Source organism: Apus apus, chromosome W, assembly GCF_020740795.1.
Source record: "Apus apus isolate bApuApu2 chromosome W, bApuApu2.pri.cur, whole genome shotgun sequence".
Classification (NCBI taxonomy): Eukaryota; Metazoa; Chordata; class Aves; order Apodiformes; family Apodidae; genus Apus; species Apus apus.
The window spans coordinates 3380396-3396924 of NC_067311.1; the positions used below are offsets into that span (position 1 = coordinate 3380396).

Below are 16529 nucleotides of genomic sequence, written 5' to 3' on the forward strand. Positions count from 1 at the left end.
TTTGAAATACATGCGTCAGTGACTTATAGAAGCTCTTTACTCTTTTATAGAAGTTCCTTACTCTTTGGCTGTATTGCCTCTGCGGAGATATTTTGGACAGTTTTGGATTCTGTTTTGATTTGAGGGACATCCACAGAACTGATAATGAAGTCCCAACTGAGAAATTTTTGAAAGCATAATTTGATTTGACTGCCAGCTTGGATTTGCAAGATCATAAACTAGAAGAAAAATATTCTTTTGCAAATTCAGCTGATTGGATCTGAAAAGTATCAAATAATAAGAGATTGTCATATTAAAAATAACAGTAGTAGTTTTTTACTTTCATTAACCAAATACCTGCACTGTAAGTCACAATATGTGAATTTATTAGGTAAGAATTTTAAAGGGTCTTATCCTATACAAACTATCCCTACATCCTTGTAAGATGTTTTTGTGGTGGATGTATTGCTATCAACAGAGAATGTGATAGTTGGTTCCTGCTTTGGTTGGGGGGTGGGTTGAACAAGTGCAAATGGTGTGGATTGTATCTAAAGAGGAATAATTCTAATTATTTTATTGTAAGTGGTGAAATTGTTAGAAGCTTAAGCACTTACCAGATGTATAGGCATTTGAAAAGCTCAAAAAGCTATTTGTTTGATGCAGGTTGCAATAGAGTTGCCAAGGCTTTTTTTCAAACAGTAAAACATAATTTAGCATTATGTTTTAGAACTGGTAGATCTGACTTGTTTGGGGTTTCACTTGTAAATTCCTATCTTAAACTGTGCATGAAAGTGTGTAGCAAAATATAGTTGTTGTTAGCCATGAGTTTTGTTTTTACTCACTGATGTCTCAAAGTGGGTTCTAATGACTTGCCTGTTTTATGAATGGGTAAAATTTTATGTATTTACTTTTTTTTAATGAGCACCAAAGTAAAGATTCAAGTATGTCTGTTTCTGTTAGTTTTTATTTTAGGGCTAATATAGTGATGTTATTTCTTTTCTGGTCCTGCCATATCCTGTGCTGAGTTGATGTTAGCATGACACAATCAGAATTTTGGTTGCAGCAGAGGCCTCACACACAAATAACATGAAGTGACATCAGCTTTTAAAATGGAGTGTTCTGAAGAAAGCCCTGCCCTGTTGAAGAATGGCTTGAGCAGCAGGGCCATGGGCCCTTGCTATCTCCTCGAGAGGCCTTGAGAGTGTAACACAAATAGCAGCTGTACAAGCAATCTCTTTTTTTAGCCTAACACAAGTATAAACAATCTCTCTGTTAGCTTAAACTAACTCAAGGACAAGGTAGAGAAGTAGAATAATAGAAAACAAGGAAGAACCCTGGAACTCGGTGTGTATGTTACTATCCAGTAAAATCACTGTAAGTAGTTACCATCCAATGAAATCACTACAAGTAGGTTTGGAAAAGGGTATAAAAGTAACACTGTGTATTCAATAAATCGAAGCTTGCTTTATCAATCACATTGATTCTGGACTGCTTGCTTCCCTCGCCGCCGGCATTAGTTTGCTTTGGTTTGTTTTTACCTCCAAGTACATTAACATTCTTAAAGGTTTTTTCTGCATGTTTTATTTTTTTATTTATTGGTATGAAAAATTACCTCCTCCTTCAGTGCATGTTTCTTCTGCTCCAAACAGATTTCTTTAGCACGCATCAACTGCAAAGTCTCCTTAGAAACTGCATACTGAAGCTTTTCCATACGTTCCACTGCTGCTGCCCATGCTGCCTTACCAATTTTTTTCTGGTCTGCTCGCATTCGATCGTACACAGCTAGAGAAGGGAAGAAAAAGCAAACAGCTTACTAGTCTGTTCTTCAGATCACTAGTGACTATGCACACATTTGTATCCAAAAACATACAAAGTTCTCTTAGTAGAGAATAGTAATTCTAGAGTATTAACCTTCATATTCAAGATGTAAGTATTCTTAGGATTTGTGTAAATATGCAATTCTCTGTTAATAATTTTATCATTATAATTCAAATTTTTGTTACCCACAGAGGAACCATTCTGAATGGTCCAATACTTGAACCACACATTCACAACTCTTGACTTAATAAAAATATCTGGTTAATATTACCATGGGGACTTAAAATACATACCAAATTTTCCCTGCTTCTGAAAGCCCAAATCACCAGCTACTAAAGTCTCCATTTTTCCTTAATAACATTTACAGTGCAGTCATAAGTTTAACACAAATCTGCAGAGTGGAATAAGAATTACAACTGAAAACGGAAATTTCAGCTTGACCTCAAGTGTGATTCTGTAAGAATACTGAATTAAATTTAAATAAGAACATTTTTTTACCTCAAAATGCAGGTTGCTTTACAAAATCAATTAAAATTAACTAAACAAAGTACAATCTGTCCCTAATATGCAGAGATGAATGAGAATCTTTTTAGTAAGAGTTCAGAGTAGCAGTAGTCCCTTGCTTGATTCAGACTTTCTCTTCTTGAGCCCCAGACATCATTCTAGGCTGACACACATGAGATTTTCACAATTTTTAATATACAGAATAATCACATGATACTGTACACTTAGCTTTGCAAAGCAAAAGCCATGAGTCACAGAACCAAAAGGGCAGCATTCAGTCCCCACGTGTTAGAATATATTCCATGCTGGTTTTAGGTAATAAAATAATTATTCGAATGTGGTTTTCCTCTGTCATCTATTAATATTTTGGTATGTAAGACCATCCTGTGATCAGCAGGAGGCAAAAAAAACCCAAAACATAACAAAAAAGGCAAGTAATCTGTACACCAAAGGACTACAGTTGTCAAGAGTCTCCAGACTGGAGTTTCATGTTATCCTTGAGTTGCCACTGAAAGGAATAATTTTGCAGTGACTGCTTCTCTTGACACAGATCTAGCAGTCATGCAGGGAGATGACAGGAACCTACCCATCAAAAAATATTTTCTCCCAGGGGTACAGCTCATTTATCTGCTTGCACAATCACTATCACCAAGGCAAAGAAAGAAACAGGAACCTGCACTCGGACAGGGAAGAGAGTGGGACAAACTGTTAGTGGTAGCCCACAGTCAAACTAAAAGAGGTGACATGAAACCACATCCTCAGGTTTGTTTGCCCTAATAAACTGATTATTTAGATTAAAATGGTAAAAGGACAGGAGCGCAGTTAAATATGCAAGTCATATGATCTGGTTTAACTGCACCAACTCTTTAGTAAAACTGCCGCATTCAAGTATAGAAATGCCAAGGTTATATCCATGAAGATTTCTGAACAACAGAGCAGCTTTCACTAGTTAAGCTGAGTTGTTGATTAATATTTACAGCTATGAAAATTACTGAAAGGTGGGGGACACAGGAAAAGGAAATTAACTGAAAGGTAATAAACACTTACTATGGTGGTCTGCCATATCCAGTATAGAAGACAGAATCCATCAGGGACTCTATGCTCCCTAAATCCTCTGCAAATGTACAGCGCAGTTAATGGTTGTGAAACTATATTTTAAAATTTCTATTCTGCCGCCTGCTTCTGATGATGTTCTGAAAAGGATTATTTGTGAAAAATTTGAATAGACACAGAAGAAAAATCAAATGGGAATGACAACTACATTTTCCTCACAGAGGACTGATGAAAAAAATCAATCACACAGTACAATATAGAACATTGTAAACATTAAAAACACTTTTAAAGATTTGTTATTTGAAGTACAGGATAATAGAAATAAGCTACCTTTCTGTGCTTTAGCTGTTATTTCAAAGTATTTAACTGTAAGATCTTGAATAGAAAGCACAGCCATGTGGGCTTTTCTCTGCCAATCAGCATCTTCTTTTTGTAGACTCTCAATTCTTCTGGGGCCTAGGTAGTCATTCTCTACCGAGATCTGAAAATAAATCAGTCCATAATAAACAACACAATTAAACGTTGTTATTTTGCTAACAGCAATTAGTTTTAGGGTGGCTAAGAAAGGAAAACAAAGGAGAGAAAACTACCAGCAAATCACTATGGCTTCTATTCAACAGAAAAATTATTTGAAGTGCTCCTTTCTATTGAAAAAGTACATCAATGATTTCTTTACTATTCTTACTGGAAGCATAACAAACTCCAATGTAAATTTGATCTGCCAGTATCTTTGTATTACATATCTTAAGATAATAAGATAACAAGCATGCTTCATCCAGGCTTTCTTCCAGCCTGAAATATTCACCTAGGAGGTGACTATCCCCCTCTACACTGCACTGGTGTGGCTCCACCTCGAGTACTGTGTACAGATCTGGGCACCTCAATATAAGAAGGACATCAAACTATTAGTGTGTCCAGAGGAGGATGACCAAGATGGTGAAAGGTCTCGAGGGCAAGACTTATGAGGAGCGGCTGAGGTCACTTGGCTTGTTCAGCTTGGAGAAGAGAAGGCTGAGGGGTGACCTCATCACAGTCTACAACTTCCTCAAGTGGGGGCAGCAGAAGGGGAGGTGATGATCTCCTCTTTCTGGTGACCAGAAATAGGACACAAAGAAATTGAATGAAGCTTCATCAGGAGAAGTTCAGACCAGATAATAGGAAAAAGTTCTTCACTGAGAGGGTGGTCAGTCACTGGAACAGGCGCCCCAGGGAAGTGGTCATTGCACCAAGCATATCAGAGTTTAAGGAGCATTTCGACAATGCTCTTAGTCATGGTTTAGTTTTGGGTAGCCCTGTGAAGAGCAGGGAGTTGGACTTGATGAACCTTATGGGTCCCTTCCAACTTGATATTCTATGATTCTATTCTGAATGAAATAAATGCTCTTTAGTCACAACAAAGCTGGAAGCAGGTATCTGCTGAAGTAATGGGAAGTAGTGTCATGGTTTGACTCAGGATTGGCAATTAAACCAGCGACAATAATGCTCTCAAACCCCTCCCCCTCCCACACAGGTAGGGAAGGAGAGAGATAATGAAGGAGAGAGACTTCCCGGATTGAAAATTAAACTAGACAGCTTTAATTAAATACTAATGATAGAAGAAAATACGTACAAATATATACAAGTATGTTCAGGAATGTGCAAAACCCTATTGCCTCCCCCCACCCCCAGCAACTCCCACAGCACTCCTGAGCTGTGAGCAGTTTCAAAATGTCCTGGACTGCTGCTGGAGAGAGCGGCAGAGCAGACAGGAGCTGAGGGTAGAGTTATGAGGGTCAGGAATACATGAGCCTAGGGATCAACGGTGATGGATAGATGGAGTCCTCCCTGGATGCCGGCCATGAATGGAAGAGAAGGGAAGAAGAGGCAGGAAGGGGCTTGACTTCCTTGATCCCTGACCTTACACCAAGTCTTACGTGTGTATATATATATGTATGGAATATCTCTGGCCGAATTTGCTGTCCATCTAGTCCACTCCTCCCTACGGGAAGGTTGCAGATACAACTCTTCTGCTCCTTTAGCATCTGAGGCCGCAGATTCAACAAGTAGAGCAAAGTGATCTTAGTGTCTCAGCAATAACATAAACATTCCAGTGTTATCAGTTCACTAGCTGGAAAACTTGCTGCTAGTTAAAAGAGAGCTTACTGAAGAAAAAAAAAAATTGGTAAAAAGAAAATTGGCTTCATCCTGGCTCAAACCAGGACAAGTAGTCATCAACATTAGGCTGGACTTGATGATCTCAGAGGTCTTTTCCAACTTCAGTAATACTGTGATTCTGTGAACTAATCCCACTACAGACAACAGACAATATATCTAATTAAACATTTAAGCCTGCTCCTGCAACACCAAATCTTAATTTTGAATATTTTCATTTACTTCAGTCAAGATGACACCTCACTAGTATAAAAAAAAAAACCCAAACCCAAAAATGCTCATAATCTTTTGCATCACCAGATATTTTAACCCGAAATTCTAATACCTCAAATATTAATTTTCATTTCACAAAGCTTCTATCTGGTTTCAAAGAGCCATTCCACTCTATAGTTAAACTACAAACAGTAGGCTTTGAGATGACTGTTCAGGATCTACTTCTGCATATCCACTTAGTCCATCTCTTAGAAGGATGATTTTTAAAAGTAAAAATTTAGATGCCTTCTATGTAACTGTTCATTTAAAAAAAAAATGTTTAAAGTAGTTTAATAAGGTATTTTAATCTATTTCTTATATATTTCCAAAACCCTTAGAAAGGCAACAGGAAAAAAAAATGAATAAATGATAAGTGAATAATAATGTTACTAGATAGGTTGTAATATGTAATTTGATGAAGCACATATGTACCGTGGTTTCCACAGGTAATGCTTATGGAATGAAAAACAAGAATTTCCAAATAAACATCAAACTTGATGAACCTGATCTCCTTCTAGGACAAGGTGACCTGCCTATTGGATGAGGGAAAGGCTCTGGATGTAGTCTACTTGGACTTCAGTTACACCTTTGACACTGTTCTCCACAACATCTTAAGGAAAAAACAGGCGGCCCAAGGCTTGGATGGGCATACGCTCTGCTGGGTCAAACACTGGCTGGATGGCTGGGCCCAAAGAGTGGTGGTGAATGGAGTCCAATCCAGTTGGTGGCTAGTGACAAGTGGTGTTCCCCAGGGCTCTGTACTAGGGCCACTCCTGTTTAATATCTTTATCAATGATCTTGACGAGAGGATAGAGTGCACCCTCAGTAAGTTTGCAAATGACACTAAGTTGGGAGGGAGTGTTTATCTGTCTGAGGGTAAGGAGGCTCTTCAGAGGAACCTGGACAGGCTGGATCGATGGGCCAAGGCCAATTGTATGAGATTCAACAAGAACAAGTGCCCCAGAAAGATAGACAGGACAGAAGCATTTCCCTAGTGTTGCTTGAGCTGACCTGCCCTGATGCTTAGCAGTCTTATAGCCCATACCCACACAGATTGTCATCTACCAAGACAGTCAAAGTCTTAGAATTATCGACCATGAACATGAATAGATGAGGATTCTTCTTAAAGTGTCTTGTAGTACAAGCAAAAGACCAAAGCACATGTAATGTTCACAATATGCAAGGACAATACAGATGGATACTTTGGCCTTTGCATTCTGCAGCTTGGATAAGGCACACACACACACAATGTTAACTTCTCGACTATGAAGCCACGAAATTATGAAGGAAGGAACAGGCTCTCATTGTTTCAAAGAGAACATCCATTCAACAGATGAAGACAGAATCTAAGTACCAGTGGGGAACAGTCTTTGACAGGTGAAAAATCCCAGCTGCTTCCTTAAAAAAGTGGCTAGGTAGGAAATGATGATGAACCTTAAATTGAAAAGCTTGTTTCCTTCACATCTGACAAGTAGTCTAGGTGTCCTGGTTTGACTCAGGATGAAGCCAGTTTTCCTTTTTACTGATTTTTTTTTCCTTTAGTGAGCTTTCTTTTAACTAGCAACATTCTGTTCTAGCTAGGCTGATAGGACATTGGAATGTTTTTCTAACTGCTGGGGCTTAAAGGTCGCACCTTCACTCTGCCAGCTCAGACACTACCAGGAGATCTATGACCCCCCGTAGGAGGCTGAGTTAGACAGACAGCAAAACTGGCCAGAGATATTCCATTCCATATATCTACGTAAGCTCAGAGGAAGGTCAGAGATCACAGAAGACAACTTCCTTCCTGCTTCTTCTTCCCTTATCTTCCGTCCATGGCCGGCATCTGGAGAGGACTCCGTCCATCCATCACCGTCGACCCTTAGGCTCGAGCTCTCCTGACCCTCGTAACTCTCTGCTTTCTCCAGCAGCAGCTCCAGGATTTCTCGGAACTGCTCCAGCTCAGGGGAGTGTGGTGGGAATTGCTGGGGGTGGGGGGAGGCGAGAGGCTCTTGCACATACCTGAACATATCTGTATATAATTGTATATATTTTCTTATATCATTAGTGTTTAATTAAAGCTGTGTAGTTTAGTTTTCAATCCAGCCAAGTCTCTCTCTCTTTTTCTCTCTCTCCTTCCCTACCTGGGTGGGAGGGGGAGGGGATTCAGAGCATTGTTGTCGGACTTGAGTCAAACGCTGACAACAATTTATTGGCGCCCAACGTGGGGCTTGATTTTAAGCCCAGATTACACATTTTTATTAATTGGGAGTGTTCAAAATTCCATCTCTGATGGGAGGAATCCCTCAGATAGCAATGGGTAACAATTCTGCTGAATTTCCTGATGGATTGAAAACTGAACAGACACTTGCTGCAATGAATCTACTGGATCTTTTTCCAAACCTGCAATGGTACATGTGGTGTGCAGCTGCGAGCATTCTGCTCTTTGTAGCTGCTCTTGTGATTGTTTTATGGTTTATTGACAGAACTGTAGCCATTATCAACCATATGATTACCAGCCTAGTGGTCCTAGGGATTATGATACTGTTCTTTATGGGGGCACTGTATGTGTACAGTTACAGTACAAATCCTAGTGGTACAACTCCTAAAGTGAATGGAACGGTTCATGTTGATAACAGCAGTAGCTGGTTCAACTTTACCTCTCCATTCTCTTTCAAGCTGAATCTCCCAGCTCTTGATGTGAATAGCATTGTTGCAGTGGGGATGCTTCTGCTGAATGTTTATAATGTATTGTGGATGTGTAGGGCAAGATGCTGTTCTACTCACTGCCACTGCCCCACAGGCAATGCTGCTGCCACTGCTGCTGCCAACTCCACTGCTCCTGATACCGCCACTCATGCTGCTACAAAACCAGCTGCCTCTACAAGTGCTGCTACAAAAACAACTGCTTCTACAAAGATAAAGTCCAATCCCTTGTGAATCAGGCTAGTTTATCCTGTAACCAGGAGCAAGGCAAAGGCAAAACGCTCCCCCCTTTTTACCCGCTCCCGTCTGAGATATCCAGAGTTCCTTAAAGCAACACAGGCTGAAACTGAGGAAGGAGAGGACTCTAAATCAGTTGATGGAGCAGGTACCTCTCAAACAGATAAAAAATCAGACCACTCTCAAGCAGATAAAGGCATGGCAGGCCCTCCTCAATCAGATGACACTAGGTTACTAGAAAAAGGACCTGGACCATTTGACCATAAAGAAATGCTATGTTTAGTCTTTACTGCTGTCGCGAGCCGGTACCGGGGGGCTGTGTGTGGTGATGTTACCCTCCGGCAGCTTGTCCAGCGTTGGTCAGTGGCCGGAAGGCAGGACGGCAGGTCCGTGGTGTCGGAGGGGCAGCCTCTCGGCAGCGGGTGCAGCGGCCGCTGGTTTCCCCTCAAGCGGCAGCAACACGGGGAGGGGGCTCCAGCCCCGACCCCAGGGCTCGGGACCCCGGCACGCTCGGCGCTGAGGCTCAGGCTGGACCCGGGGCAGGTAGGCAGGCAGGGTCCCAGCACCAGTGTCCGCAGCAGGGGGGTGTCCCGTGCAGAAAGCGTCCGAACGGGCTTCAGGGAGGAGGGAGGGGGCCCACCTGCTGCCCTCGCCACCTTTTATACCCCCTGACCCACCTGTCCAGTCAGTGTCACTGTCCAGAGCCAATGAGCGTCCATGAGCCCCACTTTAAGGCGGTGACTGCCAGGGGCACAGGATGGCTTGTCGCCCATCCTTTCTGTCCCGGACCACATCTGTTGTTTTGGGTTCAGTTGTCCTTGAGAAGCAAGTCTGTTTTAGTTCATTAGCTGGGGATAATCAGGAGGCCTTCGCTGGCTTAAAAGACATTTTGTTTAGACTTATGTGGGGAAGAAAAGAACAGTTTCCCACATCTGCTATCGCCTAGGATATCCATGAGCAGAGACTGGAGTACACTGCTTGTCCCAACAACCATTTAACAGATATGCCAGCCAAAGGCAACTGAGGTTCAAGTTCAAGAATAAGGGATAAGAGTCCTGGAAATCAAGAGCTGCAAATCCTCAGAAGATCCAGGCTCTTGGGATGATTCCTGGAGTAAGAGTCCTCAGCCACAGAGATCTTTGTCACTCTTTGGATAGTCTAGTTAAGTTCAGGATAACACACTGTGGCCACTTGCTGCCAGCAGAAGGCATCTTAGACCACTCATGGGGCAGTCGGAGTCCAATGAATCAAACAAAATTCAGGGAAGTTAACTGTTTATCAGCATGTAAGAAGCTTGGTATTGTGTAATACAAACATAAACAGTCTTACTTAGAGCAGCCAGAGATAATATCGTGCAATGGGAAGGAAAGCAATCAAGTTATCTTAATATTTTACTTCATGAGAGGATCTCATTTCGTGGAAAACAGACTGTCAGAAGGAGACTCCAAAAATGTATTCAATGAATACACTCTGCACTGTGTCCTTAAAGGCAGGTCCTTGCTTCCTATCTTTGTTTTTATTAGGTCAATGACTTTCTGAGTGGCAGCAAACCACTTTGGTACTTTGGAAGTTGCAAATCACTCGGAAAGGCATTGACCTAATAGAACAGAAGAGAGATTGCAACTTCCAAGGTACCAAAGTGGTGTTCCTGCCCAAGCTCAAGGCTTTCTTTTCTGGGCTTGCCTGACATACACACCCTGTGGCCTCTGAGAACCATTCCACTGACCTGAACATGCTTCAGTGCTCCCCAGGGGAAAAGCAATCTCTTCCCATCCAGCCAGTGCATTCCACCTGATTCAACTTCTCCATCAAGAAATGTAACAAAGAAAAATTAAGTTATTGAAAAAAAATCCAAAACACAACACCAAAACCAGTGTAAAAAAAAATATTGCTAGCAACCTTTCCAAAGGTAATTAATGTCGTTCTTTATAAAATAAAAGGCCTGCAAACAGCCAATTTTGGCTTTGTACCTGGCACACTCTGGGGAAACAGAAAAAAAAAGAAAAAGCAGATAGCCATACTTTAAATGTAAATACTGACAATTACCTATCACTTGAGAGAAGAATTATCAGTTTTAAAGGGCAACGCACCTAGAAAATTATTATGATCTCTCAGACGTTAATTAAATTTATGCCTGTCATCTTTACAAGGCCGCAGAAAATCACCAGAGAAAACCAGAAATTAACAACTAAGACACAGTGGTAAAATATACATGGTCCCCCTTGCCAAATGGCTGGCTGAGCATAATGTCCTAATGTCTTCATTTAGGCTATTCTTCCTTGACAGTGGATTCTGCTTAGCCCAGTACAATGCCACTACAGCAAATATATACAAATATATATTAAAACATAATATTAAATGCAAATCATATACTTTGGGCACATATATATAGGAGATATAAATTATTTAGAGTTGTATCTTATCATATGAACTATAAAGTAAGCCCATGGAAACAAATGGTAGTTTAATTAAGAGAATACCACAGCTGTTTGACTCAGAATCGCCAACAACGCTCTGAATCCCCTCCCCCTCCCACCCAGGTAGGGAAGGAGAGAGAGAAAAAGAGAGAGAGACTTGGCTGGATTGAAAACTAAACTACACAGCTTTAATTAAACACTAACGTAAAAAGAAAATATATACAATTATATACAAATGTGTTCAGATATGTGCAAAAGCCTCTTGCCTCCCCCCACCCCCAGCAACTCCCACAGCACTCTCCTTAGCTGCGAAGAGTCCTGAAAAAGTCCCAGACCTGCCAGAGAAAGTGTAGAGTTATGAGGGTCAGGAGAGCTCAAGCCTAGGGGTCGACGGTGATGGATGGACAGAGTCCTCCCCAGATGCCAGCCATGGACAGAAGAGAAGGGAAGAAGAAGCAGGAAGGAAGTTGTCTTCTGTGATCTCTGACCTTCCTCTGAGCTTATGTATGTATATGGAATGGAATATCTCTGGCCAATTTTGCTGTCTGTCTAATTCAGCCTCCTACAAGGGGGTCATAGATCTCCTGGTAGTGTCTGAGCCGGCAGAGTAAAGATGTGACCTTGAAGACCCAGCAGTTACAAAAACATTCCCCTCTTATCATCCTTAGTCAGAACAGGCTGGTGCTAGTTAAAAGAAAACTTGCTGAAGGAAAAAAAAAATCAGTAAAAGGAAAACTGGCTTCATCCTGAGTCAAACCATGACACCAGGATGATTCTGTGATATAAAATATTATCACAGCATAATGAAGTTGAGGTTATTGTTATGCAAGTAATCTACACATTTTAAATCAGTGCTGCTTTAGTGCCCTCCAATGCACCTTATATAGCTTTGCTTTCATGTTTTTTACTGCAAGAGCACCATGCACTCAAAAATATTATGAGACTTAAAAATAAATAAATATGCACGGTTCAAAAACCAGATAACTAATATATCAGTTATTCCAGAGCCAATGATAAAATAATGGATTTAGGAATACAGAACTCATCCATTTGATGTATGGGAGCAAGTCTGCAAATTAAGAGTATGAAGCATTGAAGTCCACTCCATTCCCAAAAACATCTTCAGTTGACTTTGAGAGATGTTTTTTTCCAAGTATTTCTCTTTAAGTATTTTTTAAGTAATTCTCTCTATTTTTCTAGCTATCCTCATCACTAAACTTATGTTCTCCTTTAAACTTGTTTCATACTTTGTGAAAACCTTTTTTAACCAAAAGTTAAAATGTTCAGTGCAACATAAATGTATTTCATTTTACACAAATCATAGTCAAATTAGCTATAAGGTTCACTACTGCATTTCAACACAAAATATTAAACCAACAAATAAATCTAGACATTTGGGCCAGAGTTAAGATTTTTACCTACACTCGTATTTGCTTAAAGGAGCTTGAAAGAGAAGCACAACATAGACTAATAAAGCATTCTACAATTTCAAAAAAATTAATTTGATGAATTATCAAGCTATATGCTGCTCTATTCTCTTATTTTCAGTGCTAGACCTCAACATTCATATATTTAAAGGCCTTAAAAAACCCTCACATTCAAGTGAATTAACATGTCTGTGAAGATAATATGTATGCAATGAAACTAAGAGTGCTTTTAAATATATTTAATGTACAACTACATTTTAATGTTCTCATTTCCTGAAAATTAACTGAGGTAATGATGACTGTAGTCTCTCACTTGTATCAAGATATTATCAGTGCTCAGTTAAGCAAATCCAGTCCTACTCAGATCTTCAAGAATGCTTGTGTCATTTTTGCTGGCATCTACTTGTAGGTTATAAAACAAATTATATTAAATTTTATCTATAGTCTAATACCAAACATATTTAAAAAATAAAGGCAAAAAAAAAAACATGAACAAAAAAAAGCCTCCCACTGATTTCACCTAGGGTTTGATCAAACACAGTGTCTATTCACCATGACTTTGAAGTATTGGTTCACAATTATAAGACCATAAAAATTAAAAATAAGAAAATAGGTTCTTTCTCTCTGTGAAGGCCAGTGAATACAACTATACATACATAAAAGGCTTTGGGGTTTTGCCTATGAAGATATTCTTCAGAAATATTTTTTTTAAAATAACCAGATTTGGTAACCTGTATCAAGGACCACTTTATATCTTGGTCTTAAAGGGCTTAAGGCTTGATCCTATTAATCTGTTAGTGAATTCTCTAGCCAAATATCAACTGCTAGAACTGCTCTCTCCCCTCCATACTTTCAGAAGAAGACTGCATTATATATGGGTGATCTGAAAAAAAAAACAAACTATCTGAAATCAAAGGCACCAGAGCACAGGTAGCTAACTCTGCTCCTTCCAAATTTCAGAAGAATTATTTCACCTTCAGGTTTCCAGTTTCTGATGCCTACTACTTCCCACTTTTATGCTATGGCAATATTCTTAACACAAAAAAAAAAAAAAGCGCTATATTTTTACAGGAAAAGGATCCATTTTGATAAATGAAAAAAATTATATATATATAACACAGCATGTGAATAATGTGAATATCAAGCTTCACTTGTCTGATGCCTATGTTCTGTCCAAGAGTCTGAAATCAGAAGAAATGGACCAGTAATCCAAACCATGAAATTAACATGCTAAAACTCACTGGTTGAATGTCTTTATGTTTTATTACATCTAAAACAGCAACAATGCAGAAATAGCAACATTTAAAAATGCCTATACATATTTAAGACAGCTTTTATGTGTATAGAAATGACAATACTGTCTTCAATTCCTTTATTATACCTTCTCCAGAATTCTGTGAACATAATTATAGTTCTGAGCGTTTGGCTGGCTTATTAATACAACTTTTCACACTTACCATACAAAATATGGTCATACTAGAAATACAGAATATGTCTAGTAAGCATATCTTGCATTTTAATCCTGAACTGAGTACGGAATTGCTTCTTTGGTGAGCATTTCTCAGTTTGATAATACAAATACATTACAAATAGGCTTTTATTTGTGTGTGTCCCTAAAGGCCTTGGTGTGATCAGGATTATTCCCATATTATTTAAAAAACAAAAAAGTAGGTCCTAAACACTGCTGTGTTTGCAACGTCTACTTTTTTCAAGAACGCATGATATCTGGTAAGCATTTTGCCATGTTTAGAAGGAGATCTCCATGGATTTGAGCAGCACTTTAAAATATTAAGCATTTCTACAAACAAAACTATATTTCTGAAGCTGTGAGCCCAAAAAAAAGAGAAACATCACTGCTGAACACATTGTTACAGGGTCAGATGAGTAGTACGTAATTAAATAGAAATTTTGGCAGAAGTCATTTTTCCAGAGTTGTGTTCCACTCCATAATGTCATCCTTTTCTCCTCCATAATCTTCTACCTTTTTCATTGTTTTCCAAATTCAGCAATATTTCAGTTCTTAACAGTACAGCTTTGATTCCTCACCCATATTAAATGATCTATCTTTCAGACTAAATGAGGCATAATACATCTGAAAATCTAGCACACAATCAAGTTAAAAGATAAAAAGAAAAAAAACTTATAGCATAGATAACACTAATCTGCATTTTCAAGCTTCTAAATGTTTTAACTTTTTAATGAACTTTTAACTTTTTTATGAACTGGGGTTTTTTTCAAAGAAGAAATCTGCAGAAAATTCATGTCCTACTCTAATAAACCTCCACTGAGAGCAGAGTTTAGTGTTTGTTTCTCCCTTCCCTCCTATAGGCTTGTCTCTTGCCTAAAGTTTCAGAGCAACAGCAGAAATTTAATGCCCATATGGTACATCTTCCATTTTTTGTGTGTTGCTCCAAGAGGACACTAAACACTGTTCTCAAAGATTCTAGGCAAAGCAATTAATTTCCTCCTAATCTCTGATAATGATCACAGAATCACAGAATGTTAGGGGTTGAAAGAGACCTCCGAAGATCATCGAGTCCAACCCCTCTACGAGACCAGGACCAAAAAAACTAGGGCAGATCACTCAGAAAGACATCCAGACAGGTCTTGAAAGTCTCCAGAGAAGGAGACTCCACAACCTCTCTGGGGAGCCTGTTCCAGTGCTCTGTAATCCTCACAGTAAAGAAGTTCTTCCTCATGTTGAGGCGAAACTTCCTGTGATTGAGTTTGAATCCATTGCCCCTCGTCTTATCACAGGGCAAAAGTGAAAAGACGTTGTCCCTGCCTTCTTGATGCCCAGCCCTCATGTATTTATTTGTATTCAAGCTTAATTATCCTTGAAACTTTTTTTTTTTACTTTAGTAACTCATTCTGCAGTTTCTTCCATCCTTACCCTGCCCTATATCCAAACTTCATCTTTCTCCTTGTCAGTCTTTATATTTAAACACTATTATATGTTCACAACTCCTATTTCACTGAGGTAGTGAGCATGAGAAATACTCCTCTTATGGATGAAAATGGAGCTAATCCCTGTCATAAAGGTTTATAGAAACCTAAGGATCTTTGTTTCATTATAAAGCCTTCCAGAAAAACATATGCAGCAAGTTAACACAAACCATTGCATGCACAATTTCTATTTATAAACCAATTCCTCTACCCTAGCTACCTATCATATTTCATCACAAATACAAGTACTGCTTTCTATCAAACAATGAAAAAAAAAAAAGAGATGTCATCTTTCTCTACCACATAATTTAGATTACCAAGTTTTAAAACTCAAAAATTGCCAAATTAGGAAGAGAACACAATATACCTTAGATGCAACTATGCATGACTAAAGTAATTAACCACAGAACATGCCCCTGAAGTTTACCAAGGTTATTCTTTAAGGAAAAATAAAAAAATAGGTATTTTAAAATTAAAATCCGAGAGATTTAAAAAAAAAAAAAAACACAACAAAAAAAACCCGCAAAAAACTCTTAATTAATTCTCTCCCTAGTGACTAGGGATAGAACAAGAGGAAATGGGGTCAAGTTGCACCAGGGGAGGTTCAGATTGGATATTAGGAAAGATTTATTTACAGAAAGAGTGGTAAGGCATTGGAACAGGATGCCCAGGAACGTGGTGGAGACACTGTCCCTGGAAGTGTTCAAAAAATGGGTAGATGTGGTGCTTTGGGAGATGGTTTAGTGGTCACGGGGGTGTAGGGCTGACAGTTGGACTTGATGGCCTTTTCCAGCCTGTATGATTTTATGATTCTATGTTCCATACTCAATATTTATCTTGTCTTGTTTGACAAAAGTACAAAAGAATTAATTAAAAAATAAATAATCTTTTCCCGTACTACAGCTACAAATTCAGATAAAATGGAAATAATCTTCAACAGTAGAATGCATCTGAAAAAATATTCATCCTGATTCTCTATGCAGCAAAATTTACCATTCAGGGGTGGGAAAAGCACTTTTAGATCAAATATCATCACATTATCTCACAGAGTTAGTTTCAG

At 39.1% G+C, this 16529-nt stretch overlaps 1 protein-coding gene across 1 annotated transcript in view; it reads right to left on the minus strand.

Annotated features, from left to right (window-relative positions):
- The window catches only part of LOC127395142 (junction-mediating and -regulatory protein-like), a 129377-nt gene that overhangs the window by 65414 nt on the left and 47434 nt on the right, over nucleotides 1-16529 (minus strand). The window contains exons 2-3 of the mRNA XM_051641611.1: nucleotides 3685-3835; nucleotides 1592-1761 (exon numbers count right to left, since the gene is read on the minus strand). Coding sequence (XP_051497571.1) covers nucleotides 1592-1761; nucleotides 3685-3835 — 321 coding nt within the window. The remainder of the gene's footprint in view (nucleotides 1-1591; nucleotides 1762-3684; nucleotides 3836-16529) is intronic.